At 45.9% G+C, this 26,875-nt stretch overlaps 1 protein-coding gene across 1 annotated transcript in view; it reads left to right on the forward strand.

Annotated features, from left to right (window-relative positions):
- The first annotated feature begins 3,901 nt into the window (after nt 1–3,901).
- Nucleotides 3,902–26,875, forward strand: part of MSN (moesin) — a 76,524-nt gene continuing 53,550 nt past the window's right edge. The window contains exon 1 of the mRNA XM_054471248.2: nt 3,902–4,180. Within this exon, the coding sequence (XP_054327223.1) occupies nt 4,169–4,180 (12 nt within the window). The 5' untranslated portion in view covers nt 3,902–4,168. The remainder of the gene's footprint in view (nt 4,181–26,875) is intronic.

Here is a 26,875-nt window from a genome sequence, read left to right on the forward strand (position 1 = left end):
ACGAAGACATAAAATCAATGTAGGTGCCCATGATCAGTGGTTGACTGGATAAAGAAAATGGCTGACTGGATAAAGAAATGGTCGACTGAGGCTGGGAGTGGTGGCTCACGCCTATAATCCCAGCACTTTGGGAGGCCGAGGCGGGCGGATCACAAGGTCAGGAGATCGAGACCATCCTGGCTAGCACAGTGAAACCCCGTCTCTACTAAAAATACAAAAAAAAATTAGCTGGGCTTGGTGGCGGGCGCCTATAGTTCCAGCTACTTGGGAGGCTGAGGCAGGAGAATGGCGTGAACCCGGGAGGCGGAGCTTGAAGTGAGCCGAGTTCACGCCACTGCACTCCAGCCTGAGTGACAGAGCGAGACTCCGTCTCAAAAAAAAAAAAAAAAAAAAGAAATGGTCAACTGGATAAAGAAAATGTGGTGCATATACACCATGGAATACTATGCAGCCATAGAAAAGAATAAAATTATGTCCTCAGTAGCAACATGGATGGAACAGGAGGCCGTAATCCTAAGTGAATTAGTGAAGGAACAGAAAGCCAAATACCGCATGTTCTCATTTATAAGTGGGAACTTAACATTGAGCACCTACAGACATAAACATGGGCACAACAGACACTGAAAACTATTAGAGGTGGGAAGGAAGAGGACATGGGTTGAAAAGCTTCCTAATGAGTACTATGCTCACTACCTGAGTGCAATATATCTATGTAACAAACATGCACATGTAACCCCTGTATCTAAAATAAAACATGAGAAAATAATATTTAAAAAATTTCTTGCTTGTACTATTGCTAGAGCTTCTTAACTGAGCTCTATGTCTTCTGTACATTAGCTATCTGGCCTTGGGTAAGTCTTTTCCTCTTTCTGATCCCCAGTTCTCCTGACCTGGAGTGAGACTGGACTAACTAGTCTCTGATAGTTTATGCTCTCTCTCTATTTCCCATCCTCTCCTCCCCAGAGGTCCAACCTCATCTTTCTCCCTCAGCCCCCTTCCCCCTATTTCTTAGCTCCCCCAGCCTCTGACACCCCCTGCCCCTGCTTGGACTTCTATGCCCCCTTTCATTTTTGTTTTTTTTTTAAGACAGAGTCTCGCTCTGTCACCCTGGCTGGAGTACAGTGGTGTGATTTTTGCTCACTGCAGCCTCTGCCTTCTGAGTTCAAGTAATTCTCCTGCCTCAGCCTCTCGAGTAGCTGGGATTACAAGCACATGCCACCACACCCAGCTAATTTTTGTATTTTTAGTAGAGATGGGGTTTTCCCATGTTGGCCAGGCTGGTCTTGAACTCTTGACCTCAAGTGATCTGCCTGCCTCAGCCTCCCAAAGTGCTGGGATTACAGGTGTGAGCCACCACACCTGGTCCCTGTTTCCCTTTTAGTAGTGTCTTCAGCTGCTTGATACTCTCTACCCAACTCTCCCCTGTGTATGTGTGTTGTGGGGAGTGGTTGGCATGGGAGGTGGGGAATGACACAAGGGAGTTTCCACTTTCCAGAAAGTTGGAGTCGTCAAGTAAATTCTTTGTCTTTAGGCATTTAGCTTCATGCCAGGTCCCTGTAGGTTCTAGGTGAACATGAGTGAAGAAATCAGTTGAGTTCCTTGAACTTCTGGTGGAAAAGGGCCAATGGAAGTATTAAGGCGTGTGATGAGCTGTCATTGCTACTCCTGCTGCTGAGGCTTTCTGGTGAGTGCTGCTCTTCTTTGGGGACAACTGCTCATGGAGACTGTTTGGGCTTTCTGATGAGTGCTGCTCTTTGAACAAATGCTTAGCTCAAGGAAATGATCTTGGCAGGGAACTTTGTTTACCCTAGCACACATCAATGAATCTTGTTAGCAGTGAGAGAAACTGAGGCACACTGAATCGTGGACACTGTTGGTCTGGGAAGGCAAAGGAAGAGGATGGAATGAGACTACTGGTTCCTGAGTGCAAATGCAAGACCAGCCCATATGCAATCCTGTTAGGCTCATCTATTATCCTAGGGAGTATACTTCCTTTCTCATCCCTTTATAATGTCAGAGTGGGAAAGGACCTTGGAAGCCCAGAGTCCAGTCCTTTCTTGCTACAGAAATGGAAACTCAAGCCCAGAGAGGGGGAGGGAATTACCCAAGGCCACATAGTGGTCACAGGATGAGTTAATGGCAGAGCTATATGTAGAAGCCAGGTGTCCCGACCTCTCAAATATCCTTTCCATTGTCTCAAACTGGCTTACCATCTGTGGTGCCTTACCTCACAAAGGATACTCAGACCATGCCTTCACATGGTTGCCAGTGGAGAGGAGGAAAAAAGGACTATGACCAGCCACTTTCAAACTAAAACTCAGACTTATTTTATTTTACTTTTTTTGGAGACGGAGTCTTGCGCTATTGCCCAGGCTGGAGTGCAGTGGCCCAATCTCGCTCACTGCAGCCTCTGCCTCCCAGAAGCGATTCTCCTGCCTCATCCTCCCCAGTGCCTGGAACTACAGGCACGTGCCATCACACCCGGCTAATTTTTATGTTTTTTTTTTTTCCTATTTTTAGTAGAGATGGCGTTTCGCCATGTTGAGCAAGCTGGTCTCAAACTCTTGACCTCAAGTGATCTGCAGGCCTTGGCCTCCCAAAGTGGTGGCATTACAGGTGTAAGCCACTGCACGTGGTCTCACTTATTTATTATTATTATTATTTTTGAGACAGAGTCTCGCTCTGTCGCCCTGGCTGGAGTGCACTGGCTCAGTCTTGACTCACTGTAACCTCCGCCTCCTGGGTTCAAGCGATTCTCCCGCCTCAGCCTCCCGAGTAGCTCGGATTACAGGCACGTGCCCGGCTAATTTTTGTAATTTTAGTAGAGATGGGGTTTCACCATGTTGGCCAGGCTGGTCTTGAACTCCTGACCTCAGGTGATTGGCCCGCCTCAGCCTCCCAAAGTGCTGGGATTACAGGAGTGAGCCACTGTGCCCGGCCCTCACTTTTTTTTTTTTTTTTATATATAGATATGGGAGGGGGTCTTGATATGTTCCCCAGGCTGGTCTCAAATTCCTGGGCTCAAGCAATCCTCCTGCATCAGCCTCTCAAAGTGTTAAGATTACAGTCATGAGCCAACTTAGACTTGACCAGACAACTTCAACAGTCTAAGTCTAGAACACTGCCATCCTGGGATTCTGTGACCTTGACAAGAAGGAGAAAGGGAGCTGGCAGACAAACCCCAAGGGTGTGGACTAGGGAGGTCACATCTAACCTGAGGGAATTATAGCCAGCCCCAGCAGGACATCAGAAAGTGAATGTACTGGGGGAGCGGCTAAAGGATCAGGTCACTGATTTGAGGAAGGTGAAGACTGGGATTTAGATGAAGGAAAGATAAATGAGGACTGAGCAAGGATGGGTAGGAAATATGATGGGGAGAGTCCTACGGAAGAGAATGGATGAAGTGTTTTAAGAGGTGAGGCAGTTTAGCCAAAAGAAGAGAAGTTTCCTGTGGACCTGAGATCTTCAGGCCTTTGAAGAGCTGTTAGGGACAACAGGGGATCTGTGTGGCCTCAGGGAGCAGAACTGAGATCCATGGATGGAAGCCATAGAGAAAAGGAGTTCAGACACGGCAAGAACTTTCTAAGAGCCAGAGCTATCTAGAGAAGGAAAAGATAGCTGTGATAGGTAGTGAGCTCCCCATCAGTGGAAAGTTGCAGTCAGGGGCTGAGTAAGCATCTGTCAGGGCCCAGGTCTGGGCCCTGAGTGGGGGTGGGGCTGGAAGGCCAGGACGTGGAAGGCTAGGGGCTGTGACCGGGGTGGGAGAGGAGCCGGGTGGGTCTGGGTGGGGAGTGGTAGCTACCCTAGGTCCACCCGGGCCCAGCCGGGCCCCCCACGTGGCCGCTGTGGCCTGGCTGCGCCGGGCCGGGCCAGGCGGGGCTGGGCGGGGCAAGGCCAGCGGTCGGCGGGGAGGCGGGCGCGAGGGCGGGGAGCGGCGCGGAAGCCGGGCCACATAAAGGAGCGGGCGGCGCGACAGGGGCGGCTCTTTCCTGGGTGGGGTTTGTGAAGTCGTGGCCCGTTAGCAGGAAGCCTAACAGTCGCCCCGACGCTAGTGAGGGACCCAATCTGAGTCCCCGGCCAGCCGAATCCGAGCCGTGTGTACTGCGTGCTCAGCACTGCCCGACAGTCCTAGCTAAACTTCGCCAACTCCGCTGCCTTTGCCGCCACCATGCCCAAAACGGTGAGTGCCCGGGGTGGGCGCTGTCGACCCCAAAGGCTCTGGCTGAGCCTCATAGCCCTTTGCTGATGGCTGAGGGCTTGGCCAGCCACCGGCCCGCCTGGGACGCCGCGCCCTCCGCCATAGCCAAGGGTAGGGAGGGGACCGGAGTGGGATCCTGGTCTGGTGCGCCCTCAGAGGTTGAGGGGGTGTCCAGGCTGGAAGTTTGGACGGGGCGAGGCCTGCCTCTTTCTCAGGTTCCAGTTCCCTGTGTCTGAGATGCAACAGTCAGGACGGCTTCGTTGGGGCCTGGGGTTTCCCCTTTTCCCTGATGGGCCATGGGCACAGAGGAGAGGATTCTGGTCCAGAAGACAACACTTTCCCCAACCCAGGAATTGGCACCTTTCTGGGGCAAGGCTGCCAATGTCCAAGAGGGGACATGGGAACAGAGAAGCAGAGAGAAAGGAGGGAGCCGCTGGGGCGGATCCGGCACCCCCACTCATCTTTCCCACAGCCTCACCGGGTGGCTCCAGCTGTTTTCCACTAGGAGGTGAGGAGAGAGATGTGAGGAAATCGTCATCGAGGCTGCACCCGAGAGCACCAACACTTATTTAGGCACCAGTCTGAGGAGAGGCCTACCCCATCTCCTGGGAGAGAGGACCGGTTTCTCCTTCCTCTCTGCCTCCAAATCCCTGCCCCTCCTGTTGCTTAATGCCTCTCTATCTCCTCCTATCCCCTCCGGACTGTTTTGTGTGGTGTGGGTTCTCTCGTGGGGCCACACCTTTCTAGAGTGGTGGTTGATTTGGGGATGCGTCTCCACCCCACTGGCTGTTATGAGAGGAACAGAAGCCTCCTGGGAGTGGGGATAGGGGGGCCGGATGCCCAGGAGGGAGAGGGGAGGAGGGGTGTGCCTGACTAATGAGCTCTGCTTGCTTTTGTGCAAGTCATGCCAAATGGCTGCTGAGGCCTTTCCCTTGCTCAGAAAGGCCTGGTGACCACCCTGGCTTGAGTCCCTTAGGCCAAACAGCTTGTTGAGCTGGCCTAGGCAATGCAGTGCTCCCAGACATGTCTCCCCAGGACTGCTTGAGCCTTGTAGAGGTGAGATAGTGACTAGTAGCCTTGAAAAGGGCTGAAGGCCCCTGGGATGAGAGGAGGCGAGTTGGGGGCCCAGCCTTTTGGGTTTGTGATGAGCTTTGGTTGCCAAGTTACTGTATACCAGCCTCACTGCCAAGTCGTTCTTGCCTTTCCAGAACCTTGTCCTTCAGAAACACCAAGTTTTCAAAAAGTATGTGCTTTCACTGTCTATCTCCTTTAAATTGCTTGTGGTTTTAGGACATGAGGCTTTTACACACTTTCTTCCCTAACCCCCGCCCCCAAAGAGAGAGAGTAATGGTTTTGGAGAGAGGGGAGAATATCCCATTGTCTGCCAAAACAGGATTATAAAGATCCTGTCAGGAGCGGCTCTTTGGGTCTCTCTCTGTGGTTGACTCCTGACTCCTCTTAAGGTGCGGCTTTGCCTGAACAGTTGGGTGGATCTCTGGGAATAGACATTGCTCCACGGCCTTTCTTCTGTAGTGGCATATCTCATCCTCAGTTCTGAGATAGTCCACTTTGAAACACAGCTTCATGGGCCTGGAAGTTGCTTCAAACTTGCATTAACCGTCTCATCTGAGTCAAAGTGGCAAAGAAGACAAGACAGCGTGTTTATTGTTTTCCTGGGAATGGAGAGAGAATGGAGTATAAGCTGTTTGTAGTCAGGCCTGGAGTAATGAGGGTACCTAAATACTGTAGGCATTTTTATGCAGATTGACTGAAACCTGAATCAAATTGGAAGGAGAGGGCTGAATTTTGATAGACTGGAAGTATTAGAGAATTTTCTATGCTTTGACTCAAAGAATGGTCAACTTTTAGGAAAAGCAACTATATTATGTCTGTTAAGGTCATAGAATCTTAACCTGAAAGGGACCTTGGAGACTGTTTAGTACAACTCTCTTAAAAAAAAACCAAAACCTAAAACAAACAACTAATGAGGATATTGAGACCTACAGGGAAAGACCTACCTAAGGGCACATGGTGACTGAGCCAAGATTGGGGTCCAGGCTTTCTGATGCTCATCTCATTGACCCTTTATTCTGACCCAATGATTGAGTTCTTGACATTTGAGTTCCCTTTCTTGCTTCAAACAAATTGCCCCCTGCTCTCAGAACTTTATGGTCCTCAGATAAAAGGAAATGAGTAATTTGAGCAAAGTGGCCAAGATTGACATTTGTGTGGTCTCCTGGTAAGGTTCAGTAGTGTCACCAGGTGCCTTCTGTTACTTTTCTTATTCCTCATACCAAGGCCAAGGTGTTCAGGGGCACACCCTAGTTCACTGAATACCAACCACTAATTTTAATTAAAAGGGGAAAAAATTTCCCTTTCTCTGCTCCATTTTCATTTATGTGTTTTAGGCTATTTCTAGCATGTGACAGATAGAGAAAGGTAGTGGAAAATCAAACTTGTTCATTCATATTGCAGCATGTCTATCTAGGATCAGTTTCACTTTTATAGCTAATTGTCCCTCCTAGTCAGCCCAATCTCCCCTACATCTGTTAAAACACGCCGGCCGGGCGTGGTGGCTCAAGCCAGTAATCCCAGCACTTTGGGAGGCCGAGGCAGGCAGATCACGAGATCAGGAGTTTGAGACCAGCCTGACCAACATGGTGAAACCCCGTCTCTACTAAAATTACAAAAATTAGCCGGGCGTGGTGGTGTGTGCCTGTAATCCCAGCTACTCGGGAGGCTGAGGCAGGAGAATCACTTGAACCTGGGAGGCGGAGGTTGCAGTGAGCCAAGATCACGCCGCTGCACTCCAGCCTGGGCGACAGACTGAGACTCCATCTCAAAAACAAAAAAAGCAAAAAAACAAAAAAACATGTCTCACTACCCACCGCCACCCTTGCCTTCTTGCCATTCCTTGGACTCTGCTTCTGGTTGCCCGTTTCCTGAGTCTGCTTTAGTAGCCAGAATGGAAAAACTTATTAATTGCCATCTACATTTTTTGGTGATGATGACAGTTATATATATATATATTTAAAAAGGCCTTTCCCCCTCCCTACCTTCTTTAATTTTTTTTCTTTTAGGATCACAAAGGCTTTGAGGCTTTTTTGGATTTCCCAAAAAAAGAGTATTTTGAATTTTCGAGATGTTCTTGAGTTTCTGGTTTCCTTCCTTGGGATTTATTAAATGCTAGTATTGAAAAGGCTCTCCACAACTATAAAGTCCAATTCCTCTCATTGTATAGATGATGAAACTGAAACTCATGTTAGGGGGAGACTAACCTAGAGTGATGCAGTATGCCAGTTGCAAAGCTAGGACTTGAATCTAGGTCTTAGTTGGAGGGTCAGTCTTGGTGAAACACCTCTTTGATCTGCTGGGGTTTTAGCCATAGATCAACAGATCAGGGGAAAGGCAATCGAATGGTCATTTGATGGGACCATCAATGTGAGCAGACATAGAGCCTAGATCCTTGAAGTATTTGAAGGTGTTTGGGTCGGCAGTCAGCTAAACTTTAACAGGGGCTATGTGGACTGTTTATTCTCCTGCCATTCCTAGCATTACTTGAGCCACTCGAGTGGCACTAAAGTGGTACTTGGTAAATAGGAGCCAGAATCTCAGTCTTTTAACCCTTGAATTAGCCCTGCCTACAGACTTAAGTGTGGGGAAAAGGATCAGGAAGAGAGGTCATATGAGAGAGGATCCTGCATCTCTCCACTTGGGTTCTTCAGTTCACTTGGCCCTTTGTGAAAGTGTAGATGATAGAGACAGAGCAGGAACCATCTTGGGAATTTCCTTTATGCTTTTCTTTTAACAGCCCTCTGGGTAGGGAGGGGGCTGGTGGGGCAGGAAGGCCTTTGTGGGACCCATACCAACTAATCTATACTCTCTCGTGTTAGGCTTGGAGAGGGAAAGGTTGCTCTGTGAGTCAGTGATAGAAGTAGTATTGATCACTAATCTTCTAACTTTCCATTCTCTATCTGTCTGCAACAGTAGCTTGTTTTAGGGTGTTGTTCTTACTTTTCTCTTACCTCCTCCTCCCATGAAGCTACTTTACCGAATGATGGAGCTGGAAAGGACATTTGGAAGTCATCTAGTCTATTTCCTCTGCCTCCAAATCTAATTCTCTCTGGATGAGATAATATGACAGCTACAATTATTCTGAACTCTGTTCTAGTGTTGCATGGCAACAGCCTGTCTTAGGTCCCTTTGTATCTTTCTGGGAGTTTCCCCCACTGGAATTTCTAGACTCAGGGTCCCCAGAGGGGAGAATATCTGGCTACCAACACTACCAGAGTTAGGCCTTTCATAACCATAGCTGCTGGAAATTTGGCATTGTTACAGATTGCGAATAGTCTCTCTCTAATCTTTCAAAGATAGAATTGAATTTATCGTGTGCCTCTTTCCTAACTCACAATCTTCTTTCCCTGCCACCTGCTCTATTACTTTGCTTGCAAAAAGGAAAAAACAGAGTACAGATGTGGTCTCCTTTGGGGTAGTCTGTTGGTTCAAGTGAAGGGGGTGGTCTTTTCATGATTGACTGGCTTTGCTGTCCGTCCCTTCTTCCATTTCATGCTTGACAGAGCTGAAAAACTTTTCAATTCCAGGTTCTAATCTGTGGTATAGAAGTTGTCACTTTGGAGGATTAGCTCAGGATTCCATGAATTTGGAAGATGGGTGCTGGGAAATGGAAAGCAACACTGAATTGAGAATTTTTCTTCTCTTTCCATATAAGAAGAACTTCTCTCCTGTCCTCAGTAAAGTGAGCCAAATGAAGTGGGACTTTAGGCAAGTCCTTTCTTCAGGCCCTCTGTCTCTCCAGCTTGTCATGAGGGAGCTGTACCAGTGATGGGTAAACTCTAGGAATCCCTCCAGTACTGATGTTTTTGAGAATCTTGATGGTATAGCATTGAGTCTCTTATATGTATGTTCATTCCTTCAGACATTCTTTCTTCAACATTTGGGCACCTTCCATGTGCCAGGCAGTATTGGAAATACAAAACTGAACAGCGCTTATTAAAATATATCCTCTTGTCCCATTATACTTCTTGAGTGCTGTTTCTTCTTAAGTGCTGAGTTCAGAATGGACTGTTTCTCACATGGGAGTTGGTTTGTTTCATTAGTAGATCCAAGAAGAATACTGGCTTGAGTACTCTTGGCCATTTCTTCCCGAGTCATGGGAGAGAAAGGGCTGTGTCTTTCCTTACTGTGGAAAGAAATAAACCAAGTGAGAGTATATTATGAAGGCTGTGGGTTGACTGAAAAGCTTTGGACAAACACTAGAAGCTTCATAGATTTTCCTGCCATTCTTCCCACATTTTTCAATGACCGCCTGCCTGATAGTAGAATAGTCCCTTTTATTTCTGCTGAAAGGAAGACCTGGAAGCTACTAGATTATGTTTCAGATTTTCTTCTAACATGGTGAGTGTGGTAGTTAGATATATTGGTAGATATTGAGGCCTTCCTAAGGGCTCCTAAACAAACCTCCTAAAGTATCTACCACCAGTGAGCTGAGGACTGGCTATTGTGGGGTACAGCTTTTTTTTTTTTTTTTTTTTTTTTTTTTTTTTTTTTTTTGATACGGAGTTTTGCTATTGTTCAGGCTGGAGTGCAATGGCACGATCTCGGCTCACTGCAACCTCCGCCTCCCGGGTTCAAGCGATTCTCCTGCCTCAGGCTCCCGAGTAGCTGGGATTGCAGGCATGCGCCACCATGCCTGGCTAATTTTGTATGGGGTACAGCATTTCAAAGGCATTTGCATCTAGGGCAACCCAGAGCTTCCCTAGCCTTAAGCTTTCCTTTAGCTGGTTGTTCTGGATGGGCAGGGTTTCTCACAGGAGTGTTTTGAACCACAGAACAACTGAGCTGGCCTGAAATCTTCTGCTTCAGCCTTTATCTTCTTGATGGGGGCACTAAAGTCCAGAAAAGGGAAAGGATTTGAGTGAACTGGTTATAGTGCCAGGACTAAAACCTAACTTGCTTGGCTCTAGTGTAGGGGAGGGACGGTGAATGCCTACCTTCTAAATGGCACTCACTGCGAGGTGCTCAGTGTCTTCTCCCTCTGTGCTGGTGGTGACATGACCGTGGAGTTATGGCCATGGGAAGAGCAAGTTCTTCTGTGTGTGTAGAGCTGACCTCATGGGTTTCTTTATTTGGAAATGGTTCAGGCTCTGACCTTGTCTCAGGAACTCTTTGTAGCACTTCCCAGGAAGGTAAGTGTTTTGCTTTGGCTTGTGACGGGTGGTGGAAGGCATATGTGTAGGCTGAAGGGAGGTAGAGAGAGGACACTAGTCACATTTTCCTGCTTGAGACTAGGCCTTGCTGTCCTAAGAAACTTTAGGGAGTAATTTCTTCCTCGTATTCATAGCCAGAGGGGTTAGGCAGCTTGTTCGAGGTCACATATAGTTGGTAATAGTATTGAAAGGAGAACTTGGATTTCCTAATTCCCAAGTTAGTGGTCTCCCACTGGACTTGGCTGTCTTAGAAGGATGACTCCACCCAGAGAGCATAGACTTCCAGAGAACTGGCTCTGTGGTGATTACATTAACAAGATGGGTACAATGGAGTTCCCCTAAAATGGTTTTGCTATAGCAGGTTTTTCTGGGATCTCTGATGACTGTCTTCTCTTCCTGCCCACCCCTCACCCCAGTTCCCTGCTTTCTCTTTGCCTTGTTTCATTTTGAGCTCTGACCTCTTTGAATTCTGAATTCTGACTCAGCACTCCAGCTTGATCTGTCCCTTGAGTTAGGAGAACAGTATGGCACTTTTTCAATTTAGTGACAATATTTGCTGCTGTAGCAAATTGTTTGAATGCAGACTGGAATCTCCTGGCCTCAAAGTTCACCCCTCACCTCTAGGTGCTTATAGGCCAAGCCTGGGGCAGGAAGCTAAAAAAAGACCTTTCAAACCTCCATGGAAAGGAAGCATAGAGTAGTGTTGAAAAACAGACTCTGGAACTAGACTGCCTGGACTCAAATCCGAGCTCTGCGACCAACTAGTTATATAGCCTTGGACAAGTTATTTAACTTCTGCACCTCATTTTCCTTAACCATAAATAATAATAGTACTTACAAGGTTGCTGTGAGGATTACATGAGGTAATTTATGTAAAGGGCTTAGAACTGTGCCTAGAATCTAGCAAGTGATATACAAATGTTATGATTATTCATTGAATTTTATTATATGCCTAACTTTGTGCTAGATGGGATGGATAAGAAAGAAGACAGGTAGCTGAATTCTTACCATTTAATGAGTGGTTACTATGTACTATTTACCATAAGGGATAGAAATAAATGAAGGGATGATACAATTGCTGCCTTCAAAGATCTCCTATCTCCTATTTAATTGGGGATTTAGGGCTAATTCACTTAAAAACGGCTTGAGAAAAATATATACTTTGCATTGCATTTTCTACAACTTTTTGAGGAGAAAGGGTTTACTGGGACACGAACAGGGCCTTAAAGGGTGTGTACACTTGGGAGCAGTGGCCGTTCTGGGTGGGAAAGTGATGTGTTTTTGGTATGTGGGTGTAAACCAATGGCCCTAGACCGGTGCTCTCTTGAAAGTTACTTTATCTGAAGTGAAGGGAGGCTTGAGGTGCTGACTGATTCAACGGGAGCCACAGATATAAGCATAGATGAAGCTACTCTTTCTAGGGTAATTTGGATCCAACAATCCTTTCTTAATTGGCAAAAAAGGGTCTGTGGGGGAGACCATACCTTTGGTTTTCCAGAATTGGGCAAATTAATTTTTTTTTTTTGAGATGGAGTCTCACTCTGTTGCCCAGGCTGGAGTGCAATGGTGCAATCTTGGCTCACTGCAACCTCCGCCTCCTATGTTCAAGTGATTCTCGTGCCTCAGCCTCCCAAATAGCTGGGATTACAGGCATGCGCCACCATGCCCAGCCAATTTTTGTATTTTTAGTAGAGATGGGGTTTCACCCTGTTGGCCAGGCTGGTCTTGAACTCCTGACCTCAAGTGATTCACCCACCTCGGCCTCCCAAAATGGTGGGATTACAGGTGTGAGCCACCATGCCCGGCCTGGGCAAATTAATTTTTTAAAATGTTGCTTTTGTTGCCTAAGTAGGTATGTGAGAGGGTCTTTTCTTCATGCTTACACATGAACTAAACCAAAGAATAGAGCTTGGCAATAACTTTATGTCAGCAGCCTAGAAACAGCTTTTAATTCTCTCATTGACTTTGCTGTAAAATCAGGTATTTGGGAAAGGGTGGAGATGGCGGGGAGGATTTCTCAGTGTGTGGTTGTTAGAGGTGGAGGAGTATGACGTTTTCTGGCCAGGGCACAGCTGCAGCATCTGGGTCTTGAATTTGGAGAAAAGGCCTTTTGGGCAACTTTCAAAGCACAGACCTTTGTCTGTGCCTAATGACACAGATACCAGATCAGATGCTCCTTTCAATCGGCTTGTTGTGGCATAAGGTAAGTGTTGACATAGCTCTTAGGCCACTAGTATGGCAAATGGCTCTGTGCTTGCTTAGTAGAACTGTTTTGCCAGTTGTCTTCTGTGATTGGTGACTTCGAATATTGAAGTTTCTTCCCATTCCTGACAACCCTTCTACCTTGTGGGAATTTGATAGATACTTTGTGCATCCAGGGTAGTGATCAGGGCCTAATGAGAGAAGAGTTGAGATATGACAGTTTGGTTGTACAAAACAAGATATAATCCTGAAAATTTTTTCCTGAGTATATATTTGGGAAGTGACTGGGGCCAAGGCCTAGGAGGGGACAAGGCATACCTGTCAGGCTTGATCAGTATTTCTTTCCCTCTCTTTAGCCTTGGCCTCCATTAAATACCTGAGAAGGATCAAGTCTTATTTTTCTCAAGTTGTGTGTTTAGATAAGGTTCCTGATCTTACTTTCTTGATCTAATCTGCCTTCCCTCCAACCCATGATCCATTTCTTTTTTTTCTTTTTTCTTTTTTTTTTTTTTGAGACGGAGTCTTGCTCTGTTGCCCAGGCTGGAGTACAGTGACATGATTTTGGCTCACTGCAACCTCCATCTCCTGGGTTCAAGAGATTCTCCTGCCTCAGCCACCCAAGTAGCTGGGACTACAGGCGTGCGCCACCACGCCCGGCTAATTTTTATATTTTTTTAGTAGAGACGAGGTTTCACCATGTTGGCCAGGCTGGTCTTGAACGCCTGACCTCAGGTGATCTGCCTGCTTCAGCCTCCCAAAGTGCTGGGATTACAGGCGTGAGGCACTGCACCTGGCCGATCCATTTATTTTTTCAGATTCTCAGCCTGGATGTTTGATGAAGCTCACCAAGAGCCTCTTTTTTATCTGTTGTAATTTTTGACTGAGGTTGACTAATCTATGGTACGGAGTTGGAGGGTGAGGGTCAAGGTAACAGTCAATCTGGGCATCATTAGTTAAGTCGTACAAATCTTTGCTATTTTCAAGGGTTTTAAGTGAGCTAAACTCCTCTCCAAACATCCTTGTAGATACTTGTGGGAGACTGACTAATTCCTTTACAAAGAAGAAAAGTCACATGCCTTCTTTGCCTTTTAATTTTCCTTTTCTCCAACATGAAAATATCAGCAATATTAGAGGCAAATGGAGTTTGAGTGTGGTGGCTCATGCCTGTAATCCCAGCACTTTGAGAGGCCAAGGCAGGTGGATCATTTGAGGTCAGGAATTTGAGACCAGCCTGGCCAATATGGTGAAACCTCGTCTCTACTAAAAATAGAAAAAATAGCCGGGCATATTGGCGGGAGCCTGTAATCCCAGCTACTCGGGAGGCTGAGGCAGGAGAATCACTTGAACCTGGGAGGTGGAGGTTGCAGTGAGCTGAGATCACGCCATTGCCCTCCAGCCTGGGTGACAAAGCAAGACTCTGTCTAAAAAAGAAATATGTAAATGGAAAAGAACAAACCCCCTCCCAGGTTCCTTATTCCCCTTGGTGCCTGGGCCATTGTAGATCTAGCATATGCTTGGTGGGAACATCTGCCATTTGCTTTAGGGTTATACTACATCTTTCTGCTTTGAGTGCTTGAAGAGTTGCTCCAGCAGGGCCTGATGTGGGCCTGGTGAAAATCTAGACTAGTTGCCTTTCTGTCTGCCATAGCCTGGGCATTTTCCTAAGGTTGGGAGTTTTTTTCCTTCTGGCCTTAGGCCAGTTGCCAGAGGAAACTGATGACTAAAGACTTCCTCCCTGCGACGTCAACTTCTGGAACCTTTCCTGATGATTCCTACCAGTCAAGTCTGCCTTATTTGGCTATTTTCTCCCCCCTCAAGTTACTCCCTCTCCTTGCCACCCCACCTCAACTAGTCCTCTGTTCTCCTTTAGTACAGGGAATGCCTTCTTCAAGTTTATACAATACCACCTGCAAACTTCTTTTCTTCTTGTTTAGAGTCCTAATATGGGGGAGGAGTGGGGAAGGATAGAGGAAGATGGGAGAGCTCTGGAATGACTGTGATTTCTCCACCCTGCTTTCTTATCTCCCCTTATCCTCTTGGCACTGCCTGGTCACTCATCTCTAGCTTCTTACCTAGATCTCTGACAGCCTAGGAGTGGTCTCGATTGGCCTAAAGAGGTTCAGAGTGTGGGGGTGGGATGGGGCTAGGGCTTTCAGCATTTGAAACTATTTCTTTGGAGCAGGTAAAGCCTTCCAGTTGGTAAGTCTAGTTCTTTAAGTATGCCTGTTGTATGCCTAGCCTTCTCACTTGGCTTTCCTGGGTGGGCTGAGTCTAAGTTCCCTCCACCTCCCCTTCCCAGTCCTGAGCTGTCTAACTTTAGGTTGGAAGAGCTGAGCTTTTAACACTTACAGCTTGGGGCACTTGTCTGGGTGTCTTTAAAAATACCTTTCAGTTAAAAATGGTACAATGGAAAGAAGAGTGAGATATTTGGTTTTTAATCTCTGCCTGTGTGACCTTGGGCAAGTCACTTTTATGAGGCTTAATTTTCTTATCTACAAAATAGAGACATTGGCTTTTTCTGACATTCTGATTATTTGTGCCCAGTCTTTAAGAGGCTAGGAAAGAGTTCTTGGAAAGCGTGTAGCAGAGCAGAGTGGTGACTTTTTGGAGAAGCTTCCTTTTCCCATTTAGAATGGCATTGAGTGTGTCATTTTCTCCTCTGGCTATCAATATGTAAGCAGCCCCCTCTATTTCAGTGAGCTCTGCTCTGGGATATACTGGATCTACCTACCAGAGAGCTCATTGTGGAGATCCTGGCTTGGAGAGACAACTGTTGACTACATGCCTTGGGTGGGGTCTTGGAGTCCAGCCTGCAGACTACAGTTGCTGGCTATTTTTGGTCATCTGTGACTCAGGAAGAATAGAAGACCGTTGGATTGGTCATTGTTCCATCAGGGAAAGGGAAGACAAAGAAACAAACTAAAACTGAGCACATATGAGATTTCACTTCCTTTACTCCCTCCCCCACAACATCCCTTTTTGTAGGGCTATGAAATTGCTTTTGACTGAGTCTTAAATTGCTAAGCTCCCTTTCCCCTTCCTCTATCTGAGTCATTGTTGACCATGTTGCCCTTGGACGGGGAGAGCTAGGTGATGTGGGCTTGGGTGGAGCAAAAGGGAGAATTTCTAGTCAGGAAGATTGCCACACACCTAGTGTTGGGCTTTCAACTGATCCTGTATTTTGTAAATATGGTTTCCTTTGGTATTAGTCCTGGAGATCAAAGGAGAGGGACTTCTGAATTTTCTGTGAGGGCCTACAAGGCTGATAGGGAATAAGCAAGTTTCTGGGAAAGGTGTACCCTTCACTGGATCTGTTTTTACCCATCCTCTACTTCTTCCTCCTTTTCTTCCTTCTCACTGACACTTCATCCAGTGCTTGCTTGCAAAACAAGGATCCCACATTGGATCTCAGCCACCTAAGAGTTGGCCATGAACATAAACCTTACCTGCTCTGAGCCCCCTGGAGAAAGCACAAGAAGAAGTCTTGGCATCTGTTTTCCTTCCTTTAGAAACAAGTTCCTTGGGCATCCTTGGGCAGTTTAACCAGAGAAGCCTTAGTTGGGTAGTGCTGGGCAGTGCTGTTAGGGGGAAGATTCTTCTCCAGCATTGAGCCGGAATGGCCTGTGGGCTATGCAGGAGCTTGCTGCTGGAAGCAGCTGCCTTGCTGGAAGCTTCTCATTCTTCCTAGGTGCCTCACATGGGTTGTTAGCAATGCCAGTTGTAGGTGGTGGATCAAAATGGCTGTTGGTTTGCAAAGGTAGGCAAGCAGGTGGAGGAAGAAGGAATGTAAAGTCAAATGGAAGAAGAGTGGTTCTTTTTTTTATATTTCCCCTTTTTTTTAAACTCAGCATGGCATATGACAAAGTTTAGCAAATAGAGAAATTGTGTATAAATTCATCATTTTAACATGGCAATAATTATTTGTATTTCTTGTCATATCTCATATATGTACCTTAGTTTTCGATGGTGCATAGTGTACATAAAAAAGTTCTCCTTCTTTCCCCCTACTTAACACATCACTAAAAACTTAGATAAATGCTATTTAATTTTAAGAAATGAACATTCTAATGGCCATGTAAAATTCTATTCAAAGGCTATGCCATAATTTAAAACCATTCTCCTTTGGGGGAGCATTTAGATTACTCCCAGCATTTGCTAGTATAGATAACATTCCCATGAATGTGAAAAGAGAAAATTGAAACCTCTTAGCATGGCATATAGGGAGGTCCCTTTGGTACCTCACCCCATTCTAGCTTCCTCTCCCAACTCAGCTCCCATTTATTCCCACATGTATGCTATGTGGTAGCTTTGTGGGCCCAAGGTTTCCCAAGTCCAAGTAAGCTATACCCGTCCTTTTTCTTTTTTTCATCCAACTTTCTCAGGTTGAATTTGTTTTGTTTTGTTTTGTTTTTTTGAGACAGAGTCTCACTCTGTTGCCCAGGCTGGAGTGCAGTGGTCCAATCTTGGCTCACTGCAACCTCCATCTCCTGGGTTCAAGCGATTCTTGTGCCTCAGTCTCCCCAGCAGCTGGGATTACAGGGATGTGCCACCAAACCTGGTTAATTTTTGTATTTTTTCAGTAGAGACAGGGTTTTACCATATTGGCCAGGCTGGTCTTGAACTCCTGGCCTAAAGTGATCCACCCACCTCAGCCTCCCAAAGTGCTGGGATTACAGGCATGAGCCACTGCACCTGACCATGATTTTTTTTTTTTAACTGTGGAGAGCAATGCCATACCTCTTCTTTCTGCTTTAGCCTATGTTCTTTCCTTCAGCTTGAAATTTCAGGTGCCTCTTCTTCATCTCCCCCACTACTCCATGTCACTTCCACTTTCTTTATTACTCCCAGATAGTATTGTACTATCTTCTATGTGCCCATTGTACTTTGTAAGAACTTCTGTTATGTTATTTACCATGTGGAATTGCAGCCATCTGGGCTCCTAGGCTTGCTCTTTCATTAAACATGTGCATTTGGAAGCTTCTAGCTCTTCCTGCCTCAAGAAGGGGCCATTCTCCAGGTGGAAGTGGTTAGGAATGGACAAACCTTTGAGGAGCATTTGGTCAGTAATATACATGGTGAGGGAGAAGCAGTAGCAATGAATGCAGGGGATCCAACAGTGTTGGATGAGCACCTGGTAGGGCATACTAACCACTGGTAATAGAGAAAATACACCTTGGAGAAGGGACAGGTGTATTAGCACCTATGGGGAAGAGAGGCCTGAGTGTAAGTACAGAGAAAGCCTAGCTGGCCTTGAGTCACCAGTGCAAATTCTGAAACCATTCCAGATTTTAGTTCCCCATCTGTGGAATGGAAAGAGTGATAGCACCCTACTTTTTAGGGTTATGCTGAGGATTCATTCAGTGCACTAATGCATCTGCAAGTGGTCTGTGAGGTGTGAGGCACAAAGGAAGGAAGGTAGGCCCAGGACACTCCAGTATGTTTGTTCCAGTTGGCTTTTTAAAGTTCTGTCCTATATATGATTCCAATCAAGCCTCTGAACCCAGAATGCCAGATGCTACAGTTTCTCTGAACCCCACATAGGTGCCCCTACAGCCTGTTTTTTATTTTTTTTTAAGTAGGAAGTATGCAGGGAAGTACCATCTCCTCACGCATTTGAGCAGCATGACTCCAACTGGCCCTAGCACAACCCTGCTCAAGAATGACCACAAGTGCCTGGGGAGGGAGGTGCCACCTTCACCTTAGCTCTTTAGTATAAAATAAGTGGTTTAGAGTAGAGGGTTTCCTAACATCCCTTTAGCTATAGGTAGACATATAGAAGCTGCAGTGAAACTGAACACCTTTCAGGTCTTCTGGTCTGAAACCTGCCATGCACTGTGGGAAGGACAGATCTTCATGTCTGTCACTAACTGTATACCCTTCAGAGGCCTGCCCATCTCATCTGTCTTAGGAAAACAGTTCATGAAGAACCATCTAAGCCAAATTCAAGGTCTTTGAGTGGAGAATCTCAATTAATTGCTTTTTGTTTTCACCACATACTACTCATGGCTTCTTTTGTTATTTTTATTGTTGTTGTTGGGACCTTTGGTTTCTTGCTGCTGCCTTGGCCATTTGCATACCCCCAGTCCACCCCAGGACTTTATGTTTTGTAAGGAAGCAAATTACCTGAGCCAGTGGAAGATTTACTGGTCACCTATAAATCAACACGAAGAAGGGACTTGCTCAAGGTCATGTATTGAGGCAGAAGCAGAAACTGGTATTGAAGGCAAGACTCTCAGGAGTATGTTCTTTCCATTATGTCAGTCTAGCCCACTAGTGTGTAAGCTTCATGAGAACAGAGATGGTTTCCCACCACCCATTGTATCCCCGGTACCTAACACAATGATGCCTGGCATAAAGTAGATTCTCAACAAATATTTATTGAATAGATATGTTAATAGCTACTATTTTCATGTTGGAACTGTCTTCTTTAGATTCCTTTAGCTAGATCTACCAGATAGCCAAACAACAATTCCATTGATCCACTGGAAACTACCTAATGTGGATCCAGCTGGGCCCTGGCAGAATGGAACAGGGTAGCACTGGGGAATGGGAAGGCATTGTCTCTCTTGTGCACCTTGGAAAGACTGTTTATCTGTGAGTGGCCAGCATGTTCATAGCCATTTCTACTCCCTTTTCCCATATCTTCACATAATACAGTAGTGTTCGTGTCAAGTGGGAATATTCAAATCAAAGCTTTTTGTGGATTCTAACAGGTAGCCATGCAAACATTTCTGTCCACCTTTGTGAAGTAGCCCAAAGTTTGGCTGTACAGTACATATTTGAGACATTACTCAATTTTTTATTTTTTGTATTTGTGCTGCTCATTATGGCATGGCCAGCAGGCAGGGCTGTATTCTGTAATTTAATCCTGAGAGGTTTGTGCACTTGAGGTTTAGGGATTTGGTTGGCCCCTGTGCTGAGGCCTACGAAGAGACAGGCACAGATCAGGGAGGATAGCAAGGAAGTCCTGGCGATCATAATGTTGGGGCATCCAGTGGATATCCACTCTTGCTATTGCTACTGTTGCCACCACCACCACCACCACCACCACCCAGGCTGCTTTAGGGCCCAGAGCTGCTTATCTTTGCAGACTTGGTATGTTTTGGCCAAGGTAGGCTAATTTTGGGGGAAGTAGGAGATATTTTCCTCCCATCCACTCCTGAGAGAGGGGTAGGGCCAGCATTTGAGAGGTGTAGGTTTATGCTTACTAGGTAAGGTTGGCTGTCCTAAAATAGAGAGAGCTTCTGAAGTTCACCTAGTCTTTAAAGGACTTTTGCCATCTGTTTTTTTAGTCCTGAGCCATATAAGGAAAGTTAACAGACACAATCTCTGCTGTGTGGTAGGACAGATTTAAATAAATACAGACTTTGTTTTACAACTTTGGATTAATTTTTCATTATGAAACTAAACATATTTGTTGTAAGAAATGAAACAGCATTGAAAAATATAAAGCCTCCTGTCTTCTGCCCCGACTGTATTCTCCAGAGACAACCATCATTAACCAGTTAGTTATGTGAACATAAACTCTTTTTTTTCTTTCTATCTTTCTTTTTCTTTTTTTTTTTTTTTGAGATGGAGTCTTGCTCTGTTGCCCAGGCTGGAGTGCAGTGATGCGATCTTGGCTCACTGCAACCTCCGCCTCCCAGGTTCAAGTGATTCTCATGCCTCAGTCTCCCGAGCAGCTGGGGTTGTAGGTGCCTGCCACCATGTCCAGCTAATTTTTTCTATTTTTAGTAGAAATGTGGTCTTGCCATGTTGGCCAGCCTGGTCTTGAACTCCTGACCTCGGGTGATCCGCCCGCCTCGGCCTCCCAAAGTGCGGGGATTACAGGCATGAGCAACTGCGCCCAGCCCATAGACTCTTTTTTCATGCATTTGTATATATATGTCTTTAAATGCACAGATAGTACAAATCCGTATTGTTCTGCTTTTTTAACTTAGTGCGTGCTGGCCATCTTTTAATGTCAAATCCGATTTTAAAGTCTACAGGGGCTCATTAATAAGCAAATCAGCAAACAGGTAGAACATTTTTTAAACATTAAAATCTTTTTTTTTTTTTTTTTTTTTTGAGGCGGAGTTTTGCTCTTTTTGCCCAGGCTGGAGTGCAATGGTGCGATCTCGGCTCACTGCAACCTCTGCCTCCCGGGTTCAAGCTATTCTCCTGCCTCAGCCTCCCGAGTAACTGGGATTACAGGCACATGCCACCACGCCAGACTAATTTTGTATTTTTAGTAGAGATGGGGTTTCACCATGTTGGTCAGGCTGGTCTCGAACTCCTGACCTCCAGTAATCCACCTGCCTCGGCCTCCCAAAGTGCTGGGATTATAAGCGTAAGCCACTGTGCCTGGCTAAAAAAGTTTTTTTATATAGAGACAGCGTCTCACTCTGTTACCCAGGCCTGAGTGCAGTGGTGTGATCATAGCACACTGTAACCTTCAACTCTTAGGCTTAAGCAGTCCTCCTGTCTCAGCCCCCTGAGTGGCTAAGACTACAGGTGCATTCTACCATGCCCAGTTATTTTTTTATTTTTTGTATGGACAGGGTACTAGCTATGTTGCTCAGGCTAGTCTTGAGCTCCTGGGCTCAAGCAGTCCTATCACCTCAGCCTCCCAAAGTGTTGGGATTAAAGGCGTGAGCCACCAATGCCTGGATAAATTGGTGGAATACTTAAAATCTACACAAATAAAGGGGCCATACTCTTCATTAAGTGGAAAATAAAGAAGATGTAATGAGGATTTGTCTGTCTGAGAGGGAAGCCTTTCTGAAGATGTGATATGTGAACCCTTCTGTTGGGACGAAAGATGATGGTAGCTGCTCCCCTTTCTACACTCAGTAGGCCCCACCTATAGAGATTGCTTTAGATCCTGTGTCTAAATGAGCTCAGTGGAGTGATTAGTGGTAGGATAAACTTATTTTCTATGCTTAGCATGGTCCCGTTCCTGTTTTGTGGTTTTGCCAGCTTGGGGTGGTTTGATTCCAGACAGTACCTGACTGAGAATCCTGCACCTCAGAAGACCTCTGGCTGTTGGAGCTGTCTGAGGTGAAGGAAAGAAACTTTGTGAGTGTACATATGTGTGTGTTTGTGGTAGGCACATGCTTTTCCAATGTTCTCCACAGAAGAGCAGTGGAGGCTGGTCCGATGGTAGTGGGTTACCGATGGTACTGGGTTGTCAGAACTTATTAACATTAGCATCACTAAAGTTTTTGTTTTTGTTTTTTTGAGACAGAGTCTTGCTCTGTCACCCAGGTTGGAGTGCAGTGGTATGATCTTGGCTCACGGTAGCCTCCACCTTCCAGGTTCAAGCAGTTCTCATGCCTCAGCCTCCCAAGTATAGGCTTGCACCACTGTGCCTGGCCAATTTTAATATTTTTAGTAGAGACAGGTTTTTGCTGTGTTGGCCAGGCTGGTCTTGAACTGTTGGCTTCAAGCAATCTTCCTGCCTTGACCTCCCAAAGTGTTGGGATTGCAGGCGTGAGCCACCACGCCTCAGCCACTGAAGTAGGTGTACAACCCCCCACTGCTAAATTTGACTGGCTTAAAAACAAACAAACAAAGAAGAGCTGTGGAAGGGCCTGTCAATTATCAGAGAAGCTAGATTAGAATCCCCTTCCTAACAACATACACATCAGGAATCTTATCCAGGTGGTAGGAAAGTGGAATTTTGCAGAGCACTCAGCTGTAGGTGAGCCACCAGTTGAATACTTGAGGAAGATAGTGATTTGTGAAATACAAATATTTTGAAAGAAAAATTCTAGCCTAGTGGTCACTGGTCCTGGTCTTAGAAGCTTTCTAACTTAAGGGTATTGATTATGTTGAAGGAACCAGGCCAGTAGAGGAGAAGCAGAATTACCAGAAATGCTGGCTGTATTCTGCCCACTCATGGCAGGCCTCACCTTTCTCTTGCCTTTTTATTCCCAGACTTCCACAGTGGGTGGGGCAGAGTTCTGCTTGCCCAGCCTTTAATCCTGGAACCTCTGCTACCAGAGGTTGACCCTGACTGGGCTAGGCCCACAGGCCACTGCAGGCATTATTCCCTTCCCCTTCAGACAAACAGGAAGCTGCCTGCACACTCTTAGTGATTGGCACTTTCAGGAGCTTTGTGGGGCGGGGAGTTTGAGATCAGGTTCCAAAAGGAAAAGGAAATGACATTTTAAATAATTTTTTGGGCTACTTGAGAAGGTGTGGATCCAAAGTATCTCCAGGCATTTATTGTAGGCCAGGCTTGCAGGAATATCTGTGTTTCCATACTTACTTGCTGTTTGACCTTGGAGAAATCCCTTAACCTCCCTGAGCCTCCACTTCTCCCATTGGTAAAGTGGGAATGATTATGTGTTAACCTCAGAATTGGTGGGAAACTTGGATAAGTTAGCAGTGGAAGGCTCTGAAATGTTAGCTCGTAGAAAATCAAGTGTACAGGGTTCAGGTGCTCAGAGAAGTTTAAATCATGTTTTAATAGTCTCTGTTGACGAAAGCAGTAGAGTATATCAGTAGATGAAAAACTTTCAGCTCACTGCTAAGAATAGTTATGATCCTTAAAAGGGTAAGCCTCAGTTATCAGAAAATGTTCACTTCTGTGATACAGCTCGTTTATAGACCATTAGGACCAATGAGGCATTGCCATATAATCATCTCTCAACCATTCATAATAAAACTCTCTTCTCGGCCAGGGGTGGTGGCTCATGCCTGTAATCCCAGCACTTTGGGAGACTGAGGCGGGTGGATCACGAGGTCAGGAGTTTGAGACCAGCCTAACCAACATGGTGAAACCCTGTCTCTACTAAAAACACTAAAAAAATTAGCTGGGTGTGGTGGTGAGTGCCTATAATCCCAGCTACTCAGGAGGCTGAGGCAGGAGAATCGCTTGAATCCGGGAGGCAGAGGTTGCAGTGAGTTGAGATTGAGCCACTGCACTCCAGCCTGGGTGACAGAGTGAGACTCTCTCTCGAAAAACAAACAAACACACAAACAAACAAAAAAATCCCCTCTCTTCTCAGCTACCTGTGGACTGCCTGTTCTAAATAATGTGAGCTCAGGGAATACAGGCTCTTCTGATAATCCAAATAACACATAATTAGTTATGCAAACGTGTCCTAAAAGTTTCCAGGGTGAAGTGGTTAGGTTGCTGTTGCTGAGTAATCCATAGAGTATTACTCTTATGTTGATGTGGGTAACTGACCTTAACTATAAGGAAAATGGTGAACTTTGCACTCTGGAGCAAGGAAAGTGATAGGTTTCTACTTCTCAGGTCATTTGTGCCTTCACTGACCATCCCTCCAGCTGCGAACTCAGGTAGAGGCAGCACATTTATGAGAATCGGATTGGAAAGGAGGCAATCCTTCAAAGACTGGAGGTTGAGAAGACATGTTTGAGTGTGCCCTGCATAGACTTTTATTCCAGGGAGAGTCGAGTAGTTCTCCCTTCGCCACACTCTACTGAGATTGTCCTTTGGCAAGAAGAACCAAGCTTAAAGAAAATCTTAAAAGAGCCATTAGGAACCTCTTGGGGCAAGTTCTTCTGGAACCTCTAGCTGTTTAACAACCCAGAAAAGGAAATTCTAGGGTTAGGAAGCTGGAAAGGATTTATAATTTTAGGGGATAGCTGCCCATTTTCCAAATAGTTTTCTGTTTAAAATAGCCAAGTCAGATGCGAATTGAAGGAATCTCTTGACAGGTTGGCTGGCATTGCCCTGTAATTTTCTTCCAGTGTCCAAGTAATGATAATTCTCTATATTTGTAACAAGTTTCATAGTTGTAAAACTCTTTTTTATTGTTATTACTATGTCATTTGATATTCATCAACTCTCTACAGTTGGCAGGTTAGGAATTATTATCTTTTTTATAATTATTTTTTAAAATAGAGACAGGGTTTCCCTGTGTTGGCCAGCCTAGTTGCGAACTCCTGGGCTCAAGAGATCCGCCCACTTCGGCCTCTCAAAGTGCTGGGATTACAGGTGTGAGCCAACACACCCAGCCAGGAATTATTATCTTTGCTTTTACATAAGGGAAAACTGGGGCTCAAAGACTTTAAGTGGCTGCAAAATGAGTAATGGAGACAAGGCTTGATTGGGAGACAGAAGACTTTGGTTTTCGACTATGCACGGGGTGGAGTGTGGGAAGGGAAGGCAGTGTTGTTTCATAAAGGCCTGGACTTAAGCTCTGGTCATGGTTAGGTCAGAGTTCTGAAGCTAGAAAGGAAGTTTCAGCTTTAAACATTTGGCCCTTCCCCCGTTCCAGTGGTTGCCCAACCTCTTTTCAGTCTCTCTTCTAAATATTGTAAGTCAAGACTAATGTTTAGAGAGAGAGCACTTGGGGGCTGTGTGGGGATGGCCACCTGTTATATTTGTGTCCTGCCTACTTGGGGCCTGGCCTGACTCTGGTTTTGCAACTGGCTTCCTGTGTAATCCATTCTTGGTAGTGTCAGACCACTGCCTTCAAGGCTAATTGTGCTTTCCACCTGGTTGAGCCAATAACTTATTTTATTTTGCCATGCTCCTGGACATTTAGGAGTTGCTTGTTAGTAGGTGAGAATTGTTTGGGGGCTGCTTAGACCTAGCTAATGTAGAGTCTTGTTTGTACCTTGGTGGGAGCAAGAGCATCAGTCCAACTTTTTGTTGAGAGGAAGAGGTATTGGAGAATCATGGAAAGGGCACTCTTTTTTAGTTGAAGAGCTGTTGTTTATTCTGGGCCCTGCTGTTAGCTTTCCAGAGCAATCTTGACCAAGTCCTTGCTCCTTTTTGGGCCATAGCCTGTTCCATAAGAGGTTAGTTTGGCTAACCTCTGAGGGCTATTTCCTGCTCTGAAGCTCTGATTTATTCAGAAATGTTATACTCCCCTAACAATGGAGGCTGGTCTGCCCCACCATGGGTACGGGAATGGTGGCACACATCTCAGAAATGGTTTTGTTCTGTGGGGAACTGAGCCAAATGGACAACTCTACCAGCTCCGAAAAGTTGGAAGTGGTCAGCTGTGTCTGAATTTTGTAAGGGAGTATAACTGGGTGGAGGGGTGAGCAGGCATCATTAGAGGCCGGATGTGGATGAGGAGGGAAGAGGTGGCCTGGAGAGGTAGTTCATAGAGAACCCACCAGAAACAGGTGATAAACTGACATCATGAGGTAGATGGTTTATCCCAGTCCGTGGCCAGGTAATTCCTGGTCACAAGCAGTTGGTACGCCCTCAGGAATGTGATACCATCACATGGGAATGTGTCACTAGAGCAGCCAAAAGGCTGTGGATGCAGGAAGAGCAGCTCTCTCTTGTCGCCATTCCCTCTGTGAAGAGTGGGAGATTCTTAAAATTGGGCCATAGAGACCATATGTGGCAAATGAAAAAAACAATTCACAATGGCAGATAGGACTGGTCCTTTAGAGAAAGGAAAAGTTGTAATGCTTGCTTGATGTCAAAGCATGTGGGGTTGGATTTGCTAGTTCCAATACATTTTAATTTTTTTTCTTGTGGACTTGAAGCAAGGTTTGGAAAAAGGGGGAAATTTGAACTCATGACCCTAAGAGACCAGAATGAAACTTAATGTTGACTGTTAGAGCTGCCCTTCTTATAGTAGGGGGCTGAGTTTGGCATGGAGCCATCTAGGCTCCCTGCCTTCTGATCTACCTTGGCCAGGGTGTACCCGGGGAAGTCCAGCTTGCCTGTGTAATTGATCTTGACCAGTTTGTAGGAGCACGTGTAGACTCTGATTAATTGGTTTGGGTTAAGGCTTTGGGAATCAATATTTTCTGAGCACTCCCACAGGGAATTCTAACATTGGGCAAAGGTTGATTACTACATCTCTAATAGAAACCTCTCCTTGCTACATGTGACAAAACTGAACCAGAGAAAGGGGAGGGAGGCCTGTGCCTATGTCAATATGGCATGGATACAGCTGATCTGAGCACTGAGCTAATGCTTTTTCCAGGGCTCTTTGGACTCTTCTAACCGTTCAATTGGGCATCCTCTAAACTTGGTCAGAGGTCCAGGAGGAGATAGTAGTTATGGCCCCCAACCCACAAGTGCTGGAGGAAGGGGTGGGGTTAACTAATTGCACCCAAGGGAGGTGAGCAGCCCTTTTTAGAGAGTGAGTTCACTGTCTGGGCATGAGCAGACCAGTGGTTGGGGGAAACGGGAGGGATAGAACAGGATAGAAGGTGAGTAATGCTGTGGGCATCAAGACATTCAGTTAGTGGGAACATTATAGGGAGTTGGTGAGCTCAAGAACCTGGTGACTTCACTCCTCAGATCCATGTGGACTCGCAG

This window comes from Pongo pygmaeus, chromosome X (genome assembly GCF_028885625.2).
Source record: "Pongo pygmaeus isolate AG05252 chromosome X, NHGRI_mPonPyg2-v2.0_pri, whole genome shotgun sequence".
Lineage (NCBI taxonomy): Eukaryota > Metazoa > Chordata > Mammalia > Primates > Hominidae > Pongo > Pongo pygmaeus.